Source organism: Melopsittacus undulatus, chromosome 1 (genome assembly GCF_012275295.1).
Source record: "Melopsittacus undulatus isolate bMelUnd1 chromosome 1, bMelUnd1.mat.Z, whole genome shotgun sequence".
NCBI lineage: Eukaryota > Metazoa > Chordata > Aves > Psittaciformes > Psittaculidae > Melopsittacus > Melopsittacus undulatus.
The window spans coordinates 100,084,392-100,100,704 of NC_047527.1; the positions used below are offsets into that span (position 1 = coordinate 100,084,392).

The 16,313-nt window shown below is 40.3% G+C and overlaps 1 protein-coding gene across 1 annotated transcript in view; it reads left to right on the plus strand.

Annotated features, from left to right (window-relative positions):
- OBSCN (obscurin, cytoskeletal calmodulin and titin-interacting RhoGEF) overlaps positions 1–16,313 on the plus strand; it is a 174,172-nt gene that overhangs the window by 144,207 nt on the left and 13,652 nt on the right. The window contains 14 exon segments of the mRNA XM_034060452.1: positions 3,484–3,741; positions 6,083–6,206; positions 6,546–6,673; positions 7,033–7,145; positions 8,991–9,159; positions 10,036–10,117; positions 10,709–10,909; positions 11,526–11,586; positions 12,754–12,831; positions 12,978–13,150; positions 13,632–13,658; positions 14,165–14,317; positions 15,146–15,191; positions 15,748–15,825. Of these exon segments, the coding sequence (XP_033916343.1) occupies positions 3,484–3,741; positions 6,083–6,206; positions 6,546–6,673; positions 7,033–7,145; positions 8,991–9,159; positions 10,036–10,117; positions 10,709–10,909; positions 11,526–11,586; positions 12,754–12,831; positions 12,978–13,150; positions 13,632–13,658; positions 14,165–14,317; positions 15,146–15,191; positions 15,748–15,825 (1,691 nt within the window).

A 16,313-nucleotide genomic window follows, 5' to 3' on the forward strand; every position in this document is an offset into this window, starting at 1 on the left:
TGAAGAGTTTGTCATTGATCTCAGTAGGACCAAGCATTGGCCCTCTTTATCTGACAAAGATATGGGGTGAAAATTCCCAACACCTTGTCCCAGCTGAGTTGTGTAGAGCTGTTGCAATACATGTTTTCATTTAGGTGGTGTAGGGAAACCAGAAATGCTCAGTCACAGCTGAATTTCTAAATAGCATAAAGAGAAAGGATTGAGTGAGTTTCTGTCTTGGAAATGTATGCATGATGTTGTTTCAGTGTTTTCCAGCTAGGTAATTCTGTGGAGTTTGTTATGGAGTCCTATGGGGAATATTCCCACTAACAGGGACTGAATTTACAAAAGGTGCTTGCAGGAAAGAATAAGTTGTGGGGTTTTTCCTTCTGTGGCTGCACCTTGATAATGTGTTGACTAAAATGAACATATTGCTTTCACAGCCTTTTACTTTCAATATCCAAATAAGATATCACATGTAATATCACATTCACTGCCCTCATGATAAAGGATGCTTTTCCAGTGATTACACAGAGTGAAAGAAGTCAAGCCTCTTTTATGTTACTCTCCTGGGTTTTTTATAACATCTCCTTGATTTATACTGTTTGTTTTATAATTAAGCAATATGATGGATATATATTAGTGCTTTTTTGATATATTGCACTGTACATTGGAAAGTAACAGACATACAACAGGGAAATACTTTCAAAACTAAAATTATTTCTTTATTTTGGGCCTGATTCTGATCTCAGTTATTCCAGTATCAATCTAGAATAATTTCACAGAAGGAAGTGGATTTCATTCAGATTTACAGATACTGCTGAGAAAGAATTTGCCCTATGATAGACTTCAAAACCATAATATTAATTCAAGAGATAACAAAGTTGTGTAAAGGAATGTGGAGGTTTCCTCCTGTTGTGGTTGATGCTCAGGTTTTTCTAAAGGAGTTAAAAGGTTACAGTTCAGATTTCTGTAGAAGAAATAACTATAGTCTGATCCATTAGCTCAAAGCAATTAACATCTGTTTACATTTTCTTTTGAAACTTAATCAAAAGAGAATCAATTGAAAGGAATTTTTAAAATTCTACGCAGGACTGTTCAAAAAGTGAAAGGTTTATGAAAAGTTCATTACATATACTTTCAAAATGTTTTCCTAGAGGTTAAAAATTATGCTTGTAAGTGATTAAACTGTGTAGATAACTGAGACGTGTGGGAGTTTATTTCTTGTAGATGAAAACATACAGCTGTATTAAAAATTTTAATACAAAGAAAGTTTTACTAAAATTCCTGCAGGTAAATGGGTATTGATAAAGTGGAAACTTCAGTTTGCTTGACATACAAAAAGAAAAACACATTAAAAAAATCAAATATGCTGTTAGATGCTGAGTTTATGTCAATAAACATCTTGCATCAGCTGTCACTGAATTCATTGGGTTTCTGTGTTCTTCTCTGTGCACGGCACTTAATAGTCCATCAGCTCATTCTCTTCTCCCATTGACTTTGACAAGATCTGGGTGGCAAACCAAAGAACATTAATGCAGTTGGGCTCTGGTTCCTTTTTTTCATTAACTGCTTCAGAAGTGTTCACATGAAAGAACCTGGTATTAGAGATACTTTCAAGTCTAGGAGTCAATAATTTTTAACTATGCTCATCCTCTTGGGTCCTTCTTTGAGGCTGGATTGGAACTTCAAATATGTGTCAGTCTTGTGTTCCTTGTTACTGGCTGAAGGAGGCGTGAGGCAGAAAGGTTCACAGTTGGGTTTTTAGAACTGGGAAACAGACTGTCCACCACAGGTGTGTCATTACTGTGACATTAGTTTGATGTACCTCAGCTAATATTAAAGTTCCTCAGGTCAGCAGCTTGACTCATAGTGTGCAACAGCTCTAAACAGGGAGGAAAATAGCATGGGTGAGACATGTGGTTATGTATAACCTGTATATGTATACCTGTGAATATATTTTCTCATTGAGAGATACCAAGAGTGTTTTAAACCTTTCCAAACAGTTCACATGTTGGCAGCTGCCCAGCTCATAGGGCATCACCAGTTGGCAGCAATCACAACAGGAATATCAAACAAAGTAGTTATTATAAAATATTTAAAGATCTTTTGCTCAGCCCACTGCTGATGAACACTGATGGGCAGTCTCACATGGGAAATCATGTGAGCAAACTTGTTTTTTCCATCAACAAACCCAGAACCGAAATATTTCATAACCACTATGCTCATGGGGAGGATATTGAAAACAAAAATTAAATGAGATATCTTCAAAGAGAGCTGAACCAAACATAGCTTCAACTTTACATGCTAAATCTATCATGGGAACTTACTTTCTAAGGCTGGTATAGCAGCAGAATCAAAACAGCTACAAGACATTCTCCTGTGTGAACAACATTAAGTCAGAGCCATTTGTGTGCAAGTTCTCTTATTTCTTCTTTGAACCACATGACGACTCCAATTTGCACTCTTGGCAGGCAATCACATCATGATCATGATAAATTGTCTTAGTCTGACATGCATTTATCTGTCTTAATGGTCACTTGAGGGTTGTCCTAGATATTGTCTGACCCTTTGTAGTGTCTCTTGCAGGTGTATGGGGCAGGAGATTGGATGAGATGAGCTCCTGAGTTCCTATGATCCTAGCCTAGCCTAGCTTCTTCTACCAGTACTGACTGGGGATGAGACCATGGTATTTCTCTCCTGGGTGGCCATTATGAAAAGACCATCTTGATCTTGAAGATCCCTCTTGGTGTGTGGGAAGCTTTTGTCTTCTCTCTGCCTTCAAGATAGTGAGTTTCTTGAGTCAGGAGTTATATCTTTCTCTGTATCATGCTTCCTTATACAAAACTGCTGTGAATTACTGTACAAACCAGGTGACTTTACCATATGAGTCTAGAAGCAGTCTGGTACTAATTTCAAAGTCCCAGATACCTTCTAGTGCAAATCCCACCAAAAATATTCAGATACTGTAAAGTAGGAAAAATGCATTACCCTAGAGCAAGGACTAGCATTTCTCTCACACTGAGGCTCACAAAGCAGAATAGACCTCTCTTTCCTCTGCCCTTCTCCAGTTATTGATGAGGCTGGTACTTGCTAACTCCTCCTTTCCTGTGAGAATAACATCCTCCTTGCACACAGGGTATGTATCGGTGCAATGGGTCACTGCTGGGTTCATTTCATTGATCTTAATAAAGGTATTTTTGACAGAGCAGTAGTGTTGAAAAGTGGAATATGGATCCTTTGTTCTGCTGTCAGAGAGAGGGTGTGTGTATGTGTGTGTGCAGTGTCCTCAGCTTGGTGAGATACATCTTTCTGAGGCGTGTTGTGCCAGCCTTCTTATTTTAAGTCTTAGATACATTCCCTCTTGCTGGACTAAGCATTTCTGTATCAGCTCTTTGCTCCAGAAAGGGAAAATAATACTTCTGCAAATATTTCCACAGGTTAGATGATACTGCTGTTTTCTTTTTACCCTAAAGAGAGAAAAGCTATTGTTCTTGTCTGTAGGAATGACTTTCCCACAGTCAGAGATGGAGACTTCTGTCCAGGCCTCACTTCAGCGGGCTAATAAGGAGATCAAGAAAGCTCTAAAGAAACTTGTGGACACAGCATCAATGCTGGTGACTCTTCCCCCGGGCATGCAAGAAGAAACTGGTGACCTTGGCCTTCCTCAGTACATTCCTTCAGACCACTCAGAAACAGCAGCTCGGCCCTCTGGGGTAGTTCATGAAGCCAGCACCCAAACTCAGACTGCTGGAGGGCATGGTAGGTTTGGCATGAATCTGGAAAATATCCCATGGGAATCAAGAGAAGGAACAAACCAATAATGATTTTTTTTCCCTCTCATTTTTCTGTTTTACTGTGTTTTGAGCAGTTGAAGATAAAGAGAGGACATTCAGACCCAAAGAGACATGGGGTTGGGGTTAGGTTGGACACAAGTTTGGGGCAGATCTGTCTGGAAACAGAAAACTGTGTCTGAAATAGAGTTTGGTTCATCACCTGACCAAAATGGAGGGATAGGGGATTTTTTTCCATATTTAGGCTTTTGACCCAAGGCTTGCTTCAAACTTTTTTTGGGGAAAACAGGGGGTGGGATTCCACCTTTCTATTTATAGAAGTCATTTGCTTTTTTATTTGGTAGGGAGGGTACAGGAGGTTGCTTTTCTTTTATTGTCTGCCATAAACAAGCTGGAAATGTGTTTAACACTCCTGTATCAACTGTCAGACGTTATAGGATGTTGAGTGTATCAAGTTCACCTGCATGTTACCAGCTGTGTGGCCTTGGTAGTCTCCTTATCAGTTTCTGTGTGCCTAAAACCATTATGTGTGACTGTGTTCCTAGAACAAGTCTTCTGCCTTGACATTATTGAAAAAAAAAAACAACAAACCAAAACATGAATGAGCAGGAACCCTTCCAGTTTTCCTCCTTTTCTGCCATACCTACTTGTCTAAGCTGTCTCTGTGTCAAGTCAGAGTAACTGTCCTTCACCAGTGTTGACTTAAAACGACAATGTCAAGTAGTCTTCAGCCCTCAAACTCCAGATGCTGCTTTAAAAAAAATAAAAGATATTCTTGTCTAAAACTTAACACAGGTAGAAATAGATTTTGTGGAATCAGACACAAAATAACTACATTAAAAAACAGCAGAGCTTTAAAACCTTTTTTTCCTTTCTAGTAGGAAATCATCAATGAAAATAATCCTCTTGTGAGGTGGGATGACTCAAAAATCATAATTAATATGTCAACTAGCAGATTATTTCCTTAGTCAAAACTACAGAGATCATATGAGGTGGTTTTGCAGTCCTTTCACCCTTTCAATTTTAGAGAAAACTAAATATATTATTAACATGGAGAATATTTTAATAAGAAGGAGACTTGACAATTGTCCCTATCATCACATGCTTTGAATAAAAAGAAGGCAAATATTTTGATTGTGCTGGCAATAGAAAAGCACAATCCCACCAACCTGGGATTTCTGACCCTGCCAGTAATGCCTTAAATAACCATGTTTTCCATCCCAATAGAGCTGTTTTATATAATTTCTAGAAAATTGCTGCCTTTTTTCCAAAACCAGCCAGCTCCAAGCATCCCTCGAGTGCTCCCTAATGAGGCCGTTCCTGCTGGGCACAAGACTCTTCTTGATTTAATCTTTTCTCCTCAGATGAAAAAAGAGATGATGCACTTTATCCTGTAGGGTAACTACAACGAGCAATACAAGACAATCAGGTTCTTCTGGAATGGAAGATCAAACCAGGTTTTGAAGATATATCTGATAAAATAATTAATAATAAAAGAAGAACAATACCTGGACTACCATCAGGCAGCACCACCCTTTTGTTTTCTTGTTCCTATAAGCCCCAAGTGCCAAACCTAGTTCTAGTGTAATTTAGAGTTGTACAAGGACGTTTTCAAAGAACCCAGGGGAGGTGCACCAATGCTGACTTTCTAATATCTAACCTCTTCCATATCAACAAACCTTCATCTTATCTCTGTATTAGTTGTATCCCCAGACAGGACCTGCCATGACCACATCAGTTTTACACTGATGTAACCTTACTTGTTTCACTGATGCTGTCTGTGATTGCACCAAAGAGTCAAGAATGCAGCACTTAACTGAAGCATTCATGTGTATGAAGCTAGCATTGGGCATCCCTGGAAGTATTTAAAAGATGTGTAGATGTGGTGCATTTGGCAGTGCTGGGTTAATGATTTGACTTGATGATCTTAAGGGCTTTTTCCAAAATAAATGATTCCTTCATTTCATCATAGCCAAGAGCTGGAACTCAAATACCATTAAATTATCTCCTATAAGGGATGCATTGAGCTCATGCCATCCTTCCAGTCATCCCATTTGTTCTTGTCCCTACTGACTGCCTTTCTTATTTTTGTCTCTGTGTGTTTCCTTATAGAATATTTAGTTTTCCCCAGTCAGCAATGTGCCCCTGTTGAGTCTTGCTAGTGTTATTCAAGCCCTTTGCTTAATGTGGTCAGCTGCCAGATGTGGTTCTGTCACAAGGCAGGCTAGAGATGGCTCCAAAGGTTTGCTCTGGGTTTCAGGTGTGCTGTCATAGATGATGTGTATAACTTGCCCTATTTCTGCTGCCAGACAAAGCACAAAGGCAGATTCCAGCTGAAGAACCAAGTGTGCCAAAGCCCACTCCCAGTCCTTACAGTGAAAAGACAGCTGATGGTGAGGAAAGCACTCAGGAGCGTACTGTTCCTATTACCAGGTAAATACCCATCTCAATATACAGATTCCCAAATGTGTCAGGGTTTGTTGTAAGAAAAGTGAATCCTCTGTGGTGGAGGAAGCAAGGGGTGACTTGAACTGATTCTTGTAGGTTTGTTATTTTTATTTAGAGTTCTGTTCACACATGCGTTATGCAAGAAGGATAGAAAAGGTTGAAGAGAAAATAATTCCCCCAAAATACAATTCTTCTTGCATTAATTTTAAGTAAATAATTATTTGTGCGGTGGTTAAACACCCAAATCTATGGCAGAGTGTAATCCTGCGTGTCTGTAGTTGTATGTGACTATGTAATGACTTTTTCTCTTGGGTTTTGTGAAAGAACATCACCAGGGACAGGAGACTGGTACAGAAGAGAAGGAGATGTGGTCTGGGATGTACACAGTGAAGTTTATATTGAGACCACAGAAAGAACTTGTGTGTATAAGACTGAGGATAAGACCCCAACAAGTAAGAAAACCTTGTTTCCCGCTCCCACATCCCAGAATTGTCTTTGTCTTCCCTTTGGGTAACAAATTCTGGTGATTGTTGTGGTTTGGGGTTTTTTTAATAGTGCTTCCATTTCTTCAGCAGCAACTGTTTATTAAACAAAATGTAATAGATCATCATGAGCATAAGAAACCTAAAAGTAATGCTGGTATAAAGAAAAGTAAATATATTGCTGTGATATCTCTTGATTTGACATTAACCTAATGTCATATCCTAAATGGTCAGTCCAATAAATCCCATTTGAGTAACTCAACCTATGTAAGCACACTATGAGTAAAGTTATTGTGTCGTGCTTGCAGCAAAACCTTGTGTCTCACCAGGTCCTCCCTATATGCAAGTGACAATAGAGGATGTGCAGGTTAATTCTGGTGAGCGTGCCAAATTTCAGGCAGTCATTGAAGGAACCCCTCAGCCCACCGTTTTGTGGTTTAAGGTAAGTGCAGGCTTTTCTCTGGCTGAGTACAGACTGCGGAAAGGACTGTATGGCTGTACTTCTGTGGGGAATTTCTTTTGCTCTTTCATCCCACACATCTTACACACATTCTGGGTCCTATCTATAGATTCCATTGAACCAACTGCACTTCTCACCATTCATGTGCCTCATCCTGTGTTGTCCCCAGTGACACTGTAGCTTCTTTTGCCAAGCGGGCAACCAAGATGTTTTTGGGGACCAAGATGTGCTGGAGAAGAGATTGGTTCCTATTCTGAGAGCCATCGAGATGTGTGCTGTAGCTTGAGGGGCAGGGAAGGGATTTAGAGTGGTTAATTCCAGTTGTCAATGTGACTTCCAGGTGCTGTATCTTTTCTGCAGCTAATTGGTAAAATAAGTGTGACTAAGGACAGTGAATATCCCATAGAAAGGAATGAGAAATAACTGATGATTCCTCAGAACATTGTCATGTCCCTAAAACGAGCCAGTGTTGTTCTATAGCAATTGTCTGTAACTCTTCTGTTCAACTGTTTTGTACACATGGTTTTATTCCATTTTATTTTTTTTCCTGTATGGGAAGTGCAGGGATGGGCTACTCAGACAAATAAAATAACCTTAAAAAACACAAGCAAAAATACAAAGAACCCTCTCCCACATGCGCACACCTGCACAGCTTGAAAAGAATAACAGCAAGGCAACAGTGTATGATACACCCTGTCAATATTTTTGCAATAGCTGACATTTATCAGCTCAGAGTTATGGCAAGCAAGCTGAACTTTTATACAGTAAAGTTCTCTGCATGCTTATCTGTTCTCCTCTTGCACCCATGCAAATGCCTTGCGTGTACAGTATCCACTGTCAAGGAGTTTGACCCAATGACAGTATGCTGCCTGAAGTGCCACCTCTTCGTGGCTGTTGTGTACATATTTGCCACCAGCTTCCTGTGCTGGTTCTTATATCTTGTACGAGGAAAAGTTATCCCTGCCTATTCACCAGGATACTCATAATTCTGCACAGCTCTCTCATGTCATATTGGTAGACCCTCCTTCCAGGCTGAAGAGCTTCAACTTGCTCTGACAACCCTCATCCTGAAGATGTTACAGAAAGAACATTGCTGCAACAGTACCACACACTGGGCACACCAAGGATTTATAAGATTATGCTTTCTGTCTTATTCATCATTTCTCTCCTAATGATTTCTAACATCTGGTACTTTCTGATGGTCACCAAGCACTGAGCTGGGGTTGCCACTGAGTGATTTACTGTAACTAGAAGTTTTGCTACAGTCTAATAAGCAATAGCTCTGGGACCAGCATTTCATGTGGGAGAACAGTTTTGCATCACTTTACATTTATTGTATTATATACGTTTATCTGGCACCTTACTTCCCAGAAAAGGTAGTTTCATAAGGTCCTTTTGTAAATCTTCATATCTACTGTACCACACACTCTCCTTCCTGTCCCTTTTTTCTATAGCATTTATGCATATATTGAACAGCACAAGTGTCAGCACAGGCTGGAGACCAGCCAGGAGCACAGAAGCTGATCCTTGTGCTCCCTGGGCTGACTGCTCAAGCACAGTGTGCTGGCAGAGCTGAAGAATAGCCTTGGAGATCCCTCCCAAGCCTGTATTCCTATGAATGGGTTATGAAATTAAAACGTCACTGGGTGATGTGAAAGCAGAGAAAGTTAGATATGGAGGACTTCTTCAGCCAGCACTTTGTTAGTGAGATTTCCTAGCCTAAATGGTCTGTGTTGTACCTATGCTCATGTATCCTGTTTCTTGAAGAGAAGAAACATCAATTTCCACCTTGTTTTTTCCACTGCCAAACTGTCGTTTCACTTTCAGGGCACTTCGCTGCTGACAGACAGCAACAGGCTCCATCAAGGGAATGAAGGAACAATGTATTTCTTAGTTATTGATGATGCCGTCTTGCAAGATGGTGGTATTTATACCTGCGTTGCCAAAAATGCTGGAGGGGAGGTTTTGTGCAAAGCAGAGCTTATCGTACGTGAAGGTAATGTCATTCTTTCCACTGCAGGAGTTGCTTCTATAGCCATTGCAGTATGTATTCTGTTGCAGTCATCTTCTGGTGCCCGTGTGGTATCCTCTCTGTATTCCTGCACAGCATTTGTCTATTACCAGTATGGCACTGGTATACATATATATATATATACACACATATACTGAGCTTTTTTTTTTTTCTCTGCTTCAGACTGCATGATGAACTGGTACAACGGGACACAGTAATAAGTGGGGCCATGACAGGCTGAGAGAGCTGGGGTTGTTCAGCCTGCAAAAGATAAGGCTTCAGGGAGACCTTAGAGCAGCTTCCAGTGCCTAAAGGGGACCTGCAAAAAATCTGGAGACTTTTGACAAGGGCTTATAAGGGCAGGACAAGGGGAAATGGCTTTAAACTGACAGAGGGGAGATTGAGATGAGATCTAAGAAAGAAGTTCTTCCATGTGTGGATGGTGGGGCCCTGGCACAGGTTGCCCAGAGAAGTTGTGACTGCCCCATCCCTGGCAGCGTTCAAGGCCAGGTTGGACGGGGCTCGGAGCAACCTGGTCTAGTGAAAGGTGTCCCTGCCCATGGCAGGCGTTTGGAACAGGATGAGCTTTAAGGTGCCTTCCAACCCAAAGTATTCCATGATTCTCTGTCTTTGGTGGTATTCTTCTCTTCAGGCTGTCCCTTCTATTTATTTAGGTGAAGATGCAGCCAAAGAATTTGTATTAAAAGGCCCTGTCATCAAACAGTTCCATTTAATTCTGTGTACAAGTTTAGAGGACCCCTGTAATTTTATTTGCCCTAAATTATTCTTTTATAACTTAGCATGCTATTAGCAAGGCATTGTTGTCTGAATAGTAACACTTATATCCCTTCATTTCCAAAGCTAAGAAAGACCAAGCAGCAAAGAAGGTGGCCACAAGGAGAAAGCTCCATTCCCTGTATGAGGTTAAGCAGGAGATTGGAAGGTAAACGAATTTTCCAACTTCATGACATCACTGCTGGAAAATATATAATTGCCCATCTGAGCAGCTGAGTATATATGTAACCAGTGGTTGGCCTAGCTGTGATAAAATATGGAAAGGTGAAAGGCAGAACTGGAAGGTTACCTGTTATAGTTATGCTGGAAACACTTCCCTGAAGCTTCTGGCAGAGGATGGGAGAGTCTATACAGCCCATACATAGGTCTAGGTAGCTCCAGACAGGAAAAATACCAACCAGAGGCTGGCAGAATAGGCTTTTTGATGGTGTTAGCATCACAAGCCCATACCAATGTACGGATAAACACTGAATCTATCCAAGGGATCCAAGAGCATCAGCCTTTGCCAGCACAAGGCTGTCACCTGAAACAGCTTTTCCCTTGATGTGAATTCGTTGCTTAGATTTGGAGACAGCCAGGAGAGGGCAACAGCACCTCACAATCGGAAAATAAGCTTTTTATGTTGGAGAGTTTAAGCCCTGAGCAGTAGGGAGATCTCAAAGGCTGGGATGTGGAAAGGTCTACACATGCTGGGCTTTGAACTGAGTCTGAACAGTGTTTGTCCTTTGATTTTTCACAGGGGCTGCTTCAGCTTTGTGAAACGAGTTGTACACAAGGGGAACAGAGTGTCTTGTGCTGCCAAATTCATACCTCTGCGAAGCAAAACGAAGGCTCGAGCACATCAGGAGAGGGATATTCTTGCCTCTCTGTCCCATGACAGAATTACTAGGCTCCTGGATCAGTTTGAAACACGGAAAACACTGATTTTGATTCTGGAGTTGTATCCTTTTCTGTGCTGCTTGTCTGAGGAGGCTTGGGAATACTAGGTAGAGCTCATTTATTAAATAACTGAGCAATTAGCCATTATTTTGCTTTGCCTGAGGTAACAGGACATGCACAATCTTTCTCTGCACTACAGGATTACATAGCTCCCTAAGATCTTCACTGAAGTACTATGTTTCTGCTGGTTTAGGAAAAACATATACTTGTATATGCAGGTGTAAATGAGTTGTTAAGCACCAAAACTATTTTCTGAGATGTGTGGAAGTTAAAGTCTGTTTCCATGAGATCCAGTCTGGGTGAGCATGAGGCAAATGCAGTGCAGAGCAGAAAATCCCATAGCCACCAGGTAGATGTTAGCACAGGTGACACCATGTTCCTGCTTACATGGAGCACAAGTTCAGAGCAGCCTAATTCTGCAAAAGTACATAAGTACATAAGTTCAGAGCAGCCTAATTCTGCAAGGACATGGTTATAACAGAGATTTTAATGAATTACATGCACACCATGTTGCCTGAGATCACCTCGTGAATTCTGCTGTTAGCTGGATAGAGGTGGTTACAAAGTAAAAATAAGCATTTAACTGTAGTTCTATTTTCCCTTAATGCTGTTGTCAGATGCTCCAGCGAAGAGCTCCTTGACCGTTTGTTTAAGAAGAGTGTTGTCACTGAAGCAGAGGTAATCCTTCTTTCTCATTTGAAAGTTCAGAGTTGGTGGGTACCACCAGAGTATCTTCCAGCTGCATTATCCTCTTTGAATGAGGAATGTCTTTGAACCAGTGATAATCTGTCAAAACAGTCAGACTTTAAAATGTTTTTCCATCAGTGTTCATTACTGACTTGAGTTTCTTTGGGGAATAACTAGACAGGGGCAGTGGTTTTGACCAGCAGCATTGCATTCAGCCTAATACAGATGACATTTGTTTTATTATAATCATTTTTTTGCTAGCCATCACCTGGAGTTCCTGCACCTTCACTTGCTTAATACCAATTTATCCCCTTGCAATTTTACTTCCATCTACTCCCTTTTAGTCTCCAAACCAGAAGCTGAAATTACAGTTACTAAGGGTTTTGTTGAGATTCTTCATGCTCAAAGTTCAAAATCATAGGCTGGTTTGGGTTGCAAGGGAACCTAAGTATCATCTAGTTCCAACCCCCAGCTCTCTGCTCCAGCCTGAATGAATGTTTCACATCTCCCATCTAGTAGCCAGGTGTATCATATTTATTGCTAAAATAGATTTTTCTTAGGAATACTCTGAGGGAAACATCATAGAATCATAGAATGGTTTGGGTTGGAAGGGACCTCTAAGATCAAATGTCAGCTAATCTTATAGAATGTCAAAGGTAGAGGACTTGCAAAGCTGAAGCTAGCTGTAAATCTTCACTCCTTGCTCAGTCATAGTCAGATTGGATCTACGTATGGTCAAGAAAACATGTTTACAACATAGCTGCAAAGTGGTAAAACGTATTTGTGTTTTAAATGTGTTTGATTTACATGAAGCCAGAACTGAATTTGAGTTAGATAAGTTGGTAAGGGTCATTGAACTTGAGGATTTCCATATCTCTTTTTTGAACGCTTGTAGGGTTGTTTTTTTTTTTTTTAATAAGGATTTTTTTCACATATAGAATGTTCCATTAGGGTAATGTGTGTCACACAAGAGGCACAGCTTCATTCCACAGGTTAGGTTCACACCTTTCAACTGCAATAAGAATTTCATTCTGGTTTTAGAAGTATTTCTAGTTCAATCTCTCCCACTCTCATATAGTAAGAACCTTGGGGGAATCAGGAACCCTCTTATTTACTATTAATATTTAACAATTAATTAATAATTGATTTAATTTTTAGGTCAAATTGTATATCAAGCAAATTTTGGAAGGAATCAAATATCTTCATGACAACAACATCCTTCATTTGGACATTAAGGTAAAGTGCAACGGCAGGTCTACCTTGTCATAACTTCTTCTTGGTCAGGGAATGGGTGTTCTCTATTCGAGTTATTCCTACTTACCACTGAAAATACTGCCTGCTTTCAATGAAAGTTTCTCCGTTTGTTTTATTTCATTTACTAGCCACTGAATATCCTCATGGTTTATCCTGAAAGGGAAGACCTTAAGCTCTGTGACTTCGGATTTGCTCAGAAGATCATGCCCTTTGAGCCCCAGTTCAGCAAATATGGATCCCCAGAGTTTGTTGCCCCAGAAATTGTTACTCAATCTCCAGTGTCAAAAGCAACTGATATCTGGTAACTTGTCATCTTTCTAAAAAGCTATTGCCCTAGACAGCCTGAACATCCATTAATTTTTAATAGGTAAATTGAGTAGTGATAACAACACAAGAAACTGAATGTGAACACTGAGAACCCAAAACCCACCAGGGCTCTTTTAAGCTTCTGTCTATTTTATTCAACCATAATTGAACTCTGACAGCTAATTAATGAAAGGAGCATCTTAGAGAAGATGATCATTATTAGAGGCAGCAACTAGGGAGAATGATCCTAAAGGGTTTCCTAGAAAAGACAAACAAAAAAGGTATTTTTAGCCTTCTCCTCTGTGTTTTAAAAATGAAAGATTATTTGAGAACAAATTTTTTATAAATGTTGAATGGAAAAAAAAATGAAGGGTGAAGAACATACTTTTGGGGATTTATTTTGGTTGGAAAGGAGAGGAGGATGAAGAAGGATGAAGAAATAGTGACAAAAACGTTTGTGTTTCCTCTTTCCTCAGGGCTGTTGGAGTCATCACATATTTGAGGTAAATAAATCTTATTGGGAAGATTCATTCAATATCCCTTTGTCAGTCAGAGCCCTCCAGTACCTTCAAGTGAAGCACTTGAGTGAAGCACTGAGTCCTTCTATAACAAGGCCAATTCACTCTTTCCTGGTTTCCCAGGGTTTGGGTCACTGTTCCTGCCTGAAGACCTGATAGTTGCTCTCCTTGAAGTTAGAGATTAAAGTGGTGGATGAGGTTCACACTTCCCCTTGCCTGTTTTAGCTAACACCCTACTGTAGCTGTGCAAAAGCAAACTCTTAATTCCTTATCTGTGAAACAGGGATAAATAATTCTGTTAAGTGCCATGTAATGCTGAGGTAAAAGATGCTCTGTTAGTGGACATACTGCTCACAAGAATTGCAAGTCCCATGCATGGAGTCCCTCAAGCATTTTAAAGTCCCTTGTAAGCATTTATTCTTCTCTCATTTGAATAGCAAATAAAAGACTAAAGTCTGTCTCATTTTATTTTACGTTGTTTGATAAATAAGCCTAACATGCAAGTCTCCATTTGCTGGAGAGAACGACAGAGCAACCCTTCTAAATATCCAAAATGGGGAAATTTCATGGACCATTCCTGATTTTGTTCACTTGACTGAAGATGCAAAGGACTTTATGAAAAGGATCCTACAGCAGCACCCCAAGTGAGTGCACTTTTGTGCTTCCTACAGCCAGTGTGCAAAGATGTTAGTGTCTCAGCAGGCAGATCTCAGCTCATCAGAGCTGTGGTTGTTTATAAAAGTAGAAATCTGAGTGAGATGTGGTGTGTTATGCTCTAACACTTCTTTATTATTCCCCATTATCCAAAGCACAACTCAGCAATTTGTGAAATAGGCCCAGTTCTGGTATGGTAATGTCCTTACTCACTCACTCTTCAGGGCAGATGAGTTTCTGAAATGACAGAGAGAAGCGGAAAGAGCAAGGACTAGTTTAGAGGACCTTATGAGAGAATTCAATAATATTAACCACATTCATTAAGTAATTTCAAGTACAAAAGGCAGCTTGAAGGCATGTTTGCAGGCACTTGTTTTTTAATTTAATTTCTATTCTTCCTGTATGCTGCCAAAGCTCTTTTTGCTCTGGCCACCTAAAAATATCAGCGTCACTCTCAGGGCTGCTCCTGACACTCTTGAACAGGCTCACTGCAGAGTGCCATGGGGTCCTCCTGGGGATCTGTAGAGATCCTCAGATTGAAAAAGAATTGTTTCACCTCAAGAGGAGGAAACCTTGGGTTGAAAGCCTCTGTCTTTTTGGCTTATAGCTCTAAAACAGCAGCGTAAGGATACACATCAAAGTGTGTGTGTGCCCATGAAGCAGGCACCTGACTCTAGGTTACCCTGCTCTTGCGGGGGGTTGGACTAGATGATCTTTCGAGGTCCCTTCCAACACTTGGGATTCTGTGATTCAGGTAGATCTTATGGTTGCTGTTGGAAGTGACTTGCTACTAAAATAGTGATCTTTTCTCTTATCAGAGCCCGGCCTAGTGCCTTGGACTGCCTTTCACACAAGTGGTTCATGGTAAGTTTGTCCTGGGCTTGTATAGACTTATTAGAAATATTGAGGTTGAGAGAGACCTTTGGAAGTGCAGCCTTTAAAGCTGCTTGACATTATTTGCCAGTTCACTTTTTCTCCTGGTCTCCTACTTTTTATCCTACAGAGAAGCTCAGGCATGGCTCTCCAGAAGGAGAAGATGAATTGGTGCTTACGTGCCAAGATATCTTTCCTTTCAAAAGATAAAAGTTACTGCTGACATGAGCTGACGTAACACTTCTGTATAGAAAGGAAACTGGCTTTGCAGAGCAAAGTTATAGTTCATATTACAATGCCTAAAAAGAAAAGCTAAAAGCTAACAATAACAAGAAAAAAAATAATAATTTAATGGCATACATTCAGCAGGGTTTGCTTTTATCCTTGAAAAGCTGAGAGTGAATTGTAGCATTTCATCTACTGTAACTTTCCTGAAATAAACAATTCTGGAAGAAGGGGGTCCTAAAAATGAGAATCTCAGGTAATGCAGTCAGGATTTTCAAACAATTATTTTTCAATCTTAGTTTCCTATCTTTCCACCTGGCAGCATAATCCCCCCCTTGAAGCAGCTCATTTCATTAATACGAAGCAGCTCAAATTCATTGTGGCTCGGAGCAAGTGGCAGGTGAGTTGGCCTTAATCTATGCTGGTTCTTTTTAGTTATACATATTTTTAGTTATATTTGTACTTTTAAAGTCTATCATGCTAGAACAGCGTGCATGGCAGAGATCTTAGCTTGGAATAATCTTGGAATAAGACCAGGAGCGAGCAGTCAATGGATGTGGCAGGAATAAATTACCTATGCTTTACTGACTGAAAATCATCTGATTTCATGCAGGTGCTTGTGAAGTGCATGGTTATGTCTAAGTTGGGTACTCTCAGCCACCTTTGCAATTGGTGCTGAATTACAGACAGGTCCCAAGAAGACTTCTCTTTTCCTGAAGTTTTCTAAAATAACTGGAATGATTGCCTTCTGAAGATGCCTGTTTCTCTCTGTTAGCAGTAAGGGGAAGCTAGCTGCTCAACTATAACTAAGATGTCTTACATGGCAGAAGGTAGAGCAGATGAATCCTACCTCCCACAGTATGACCTAAGTCACTGAAGGTTGTACTG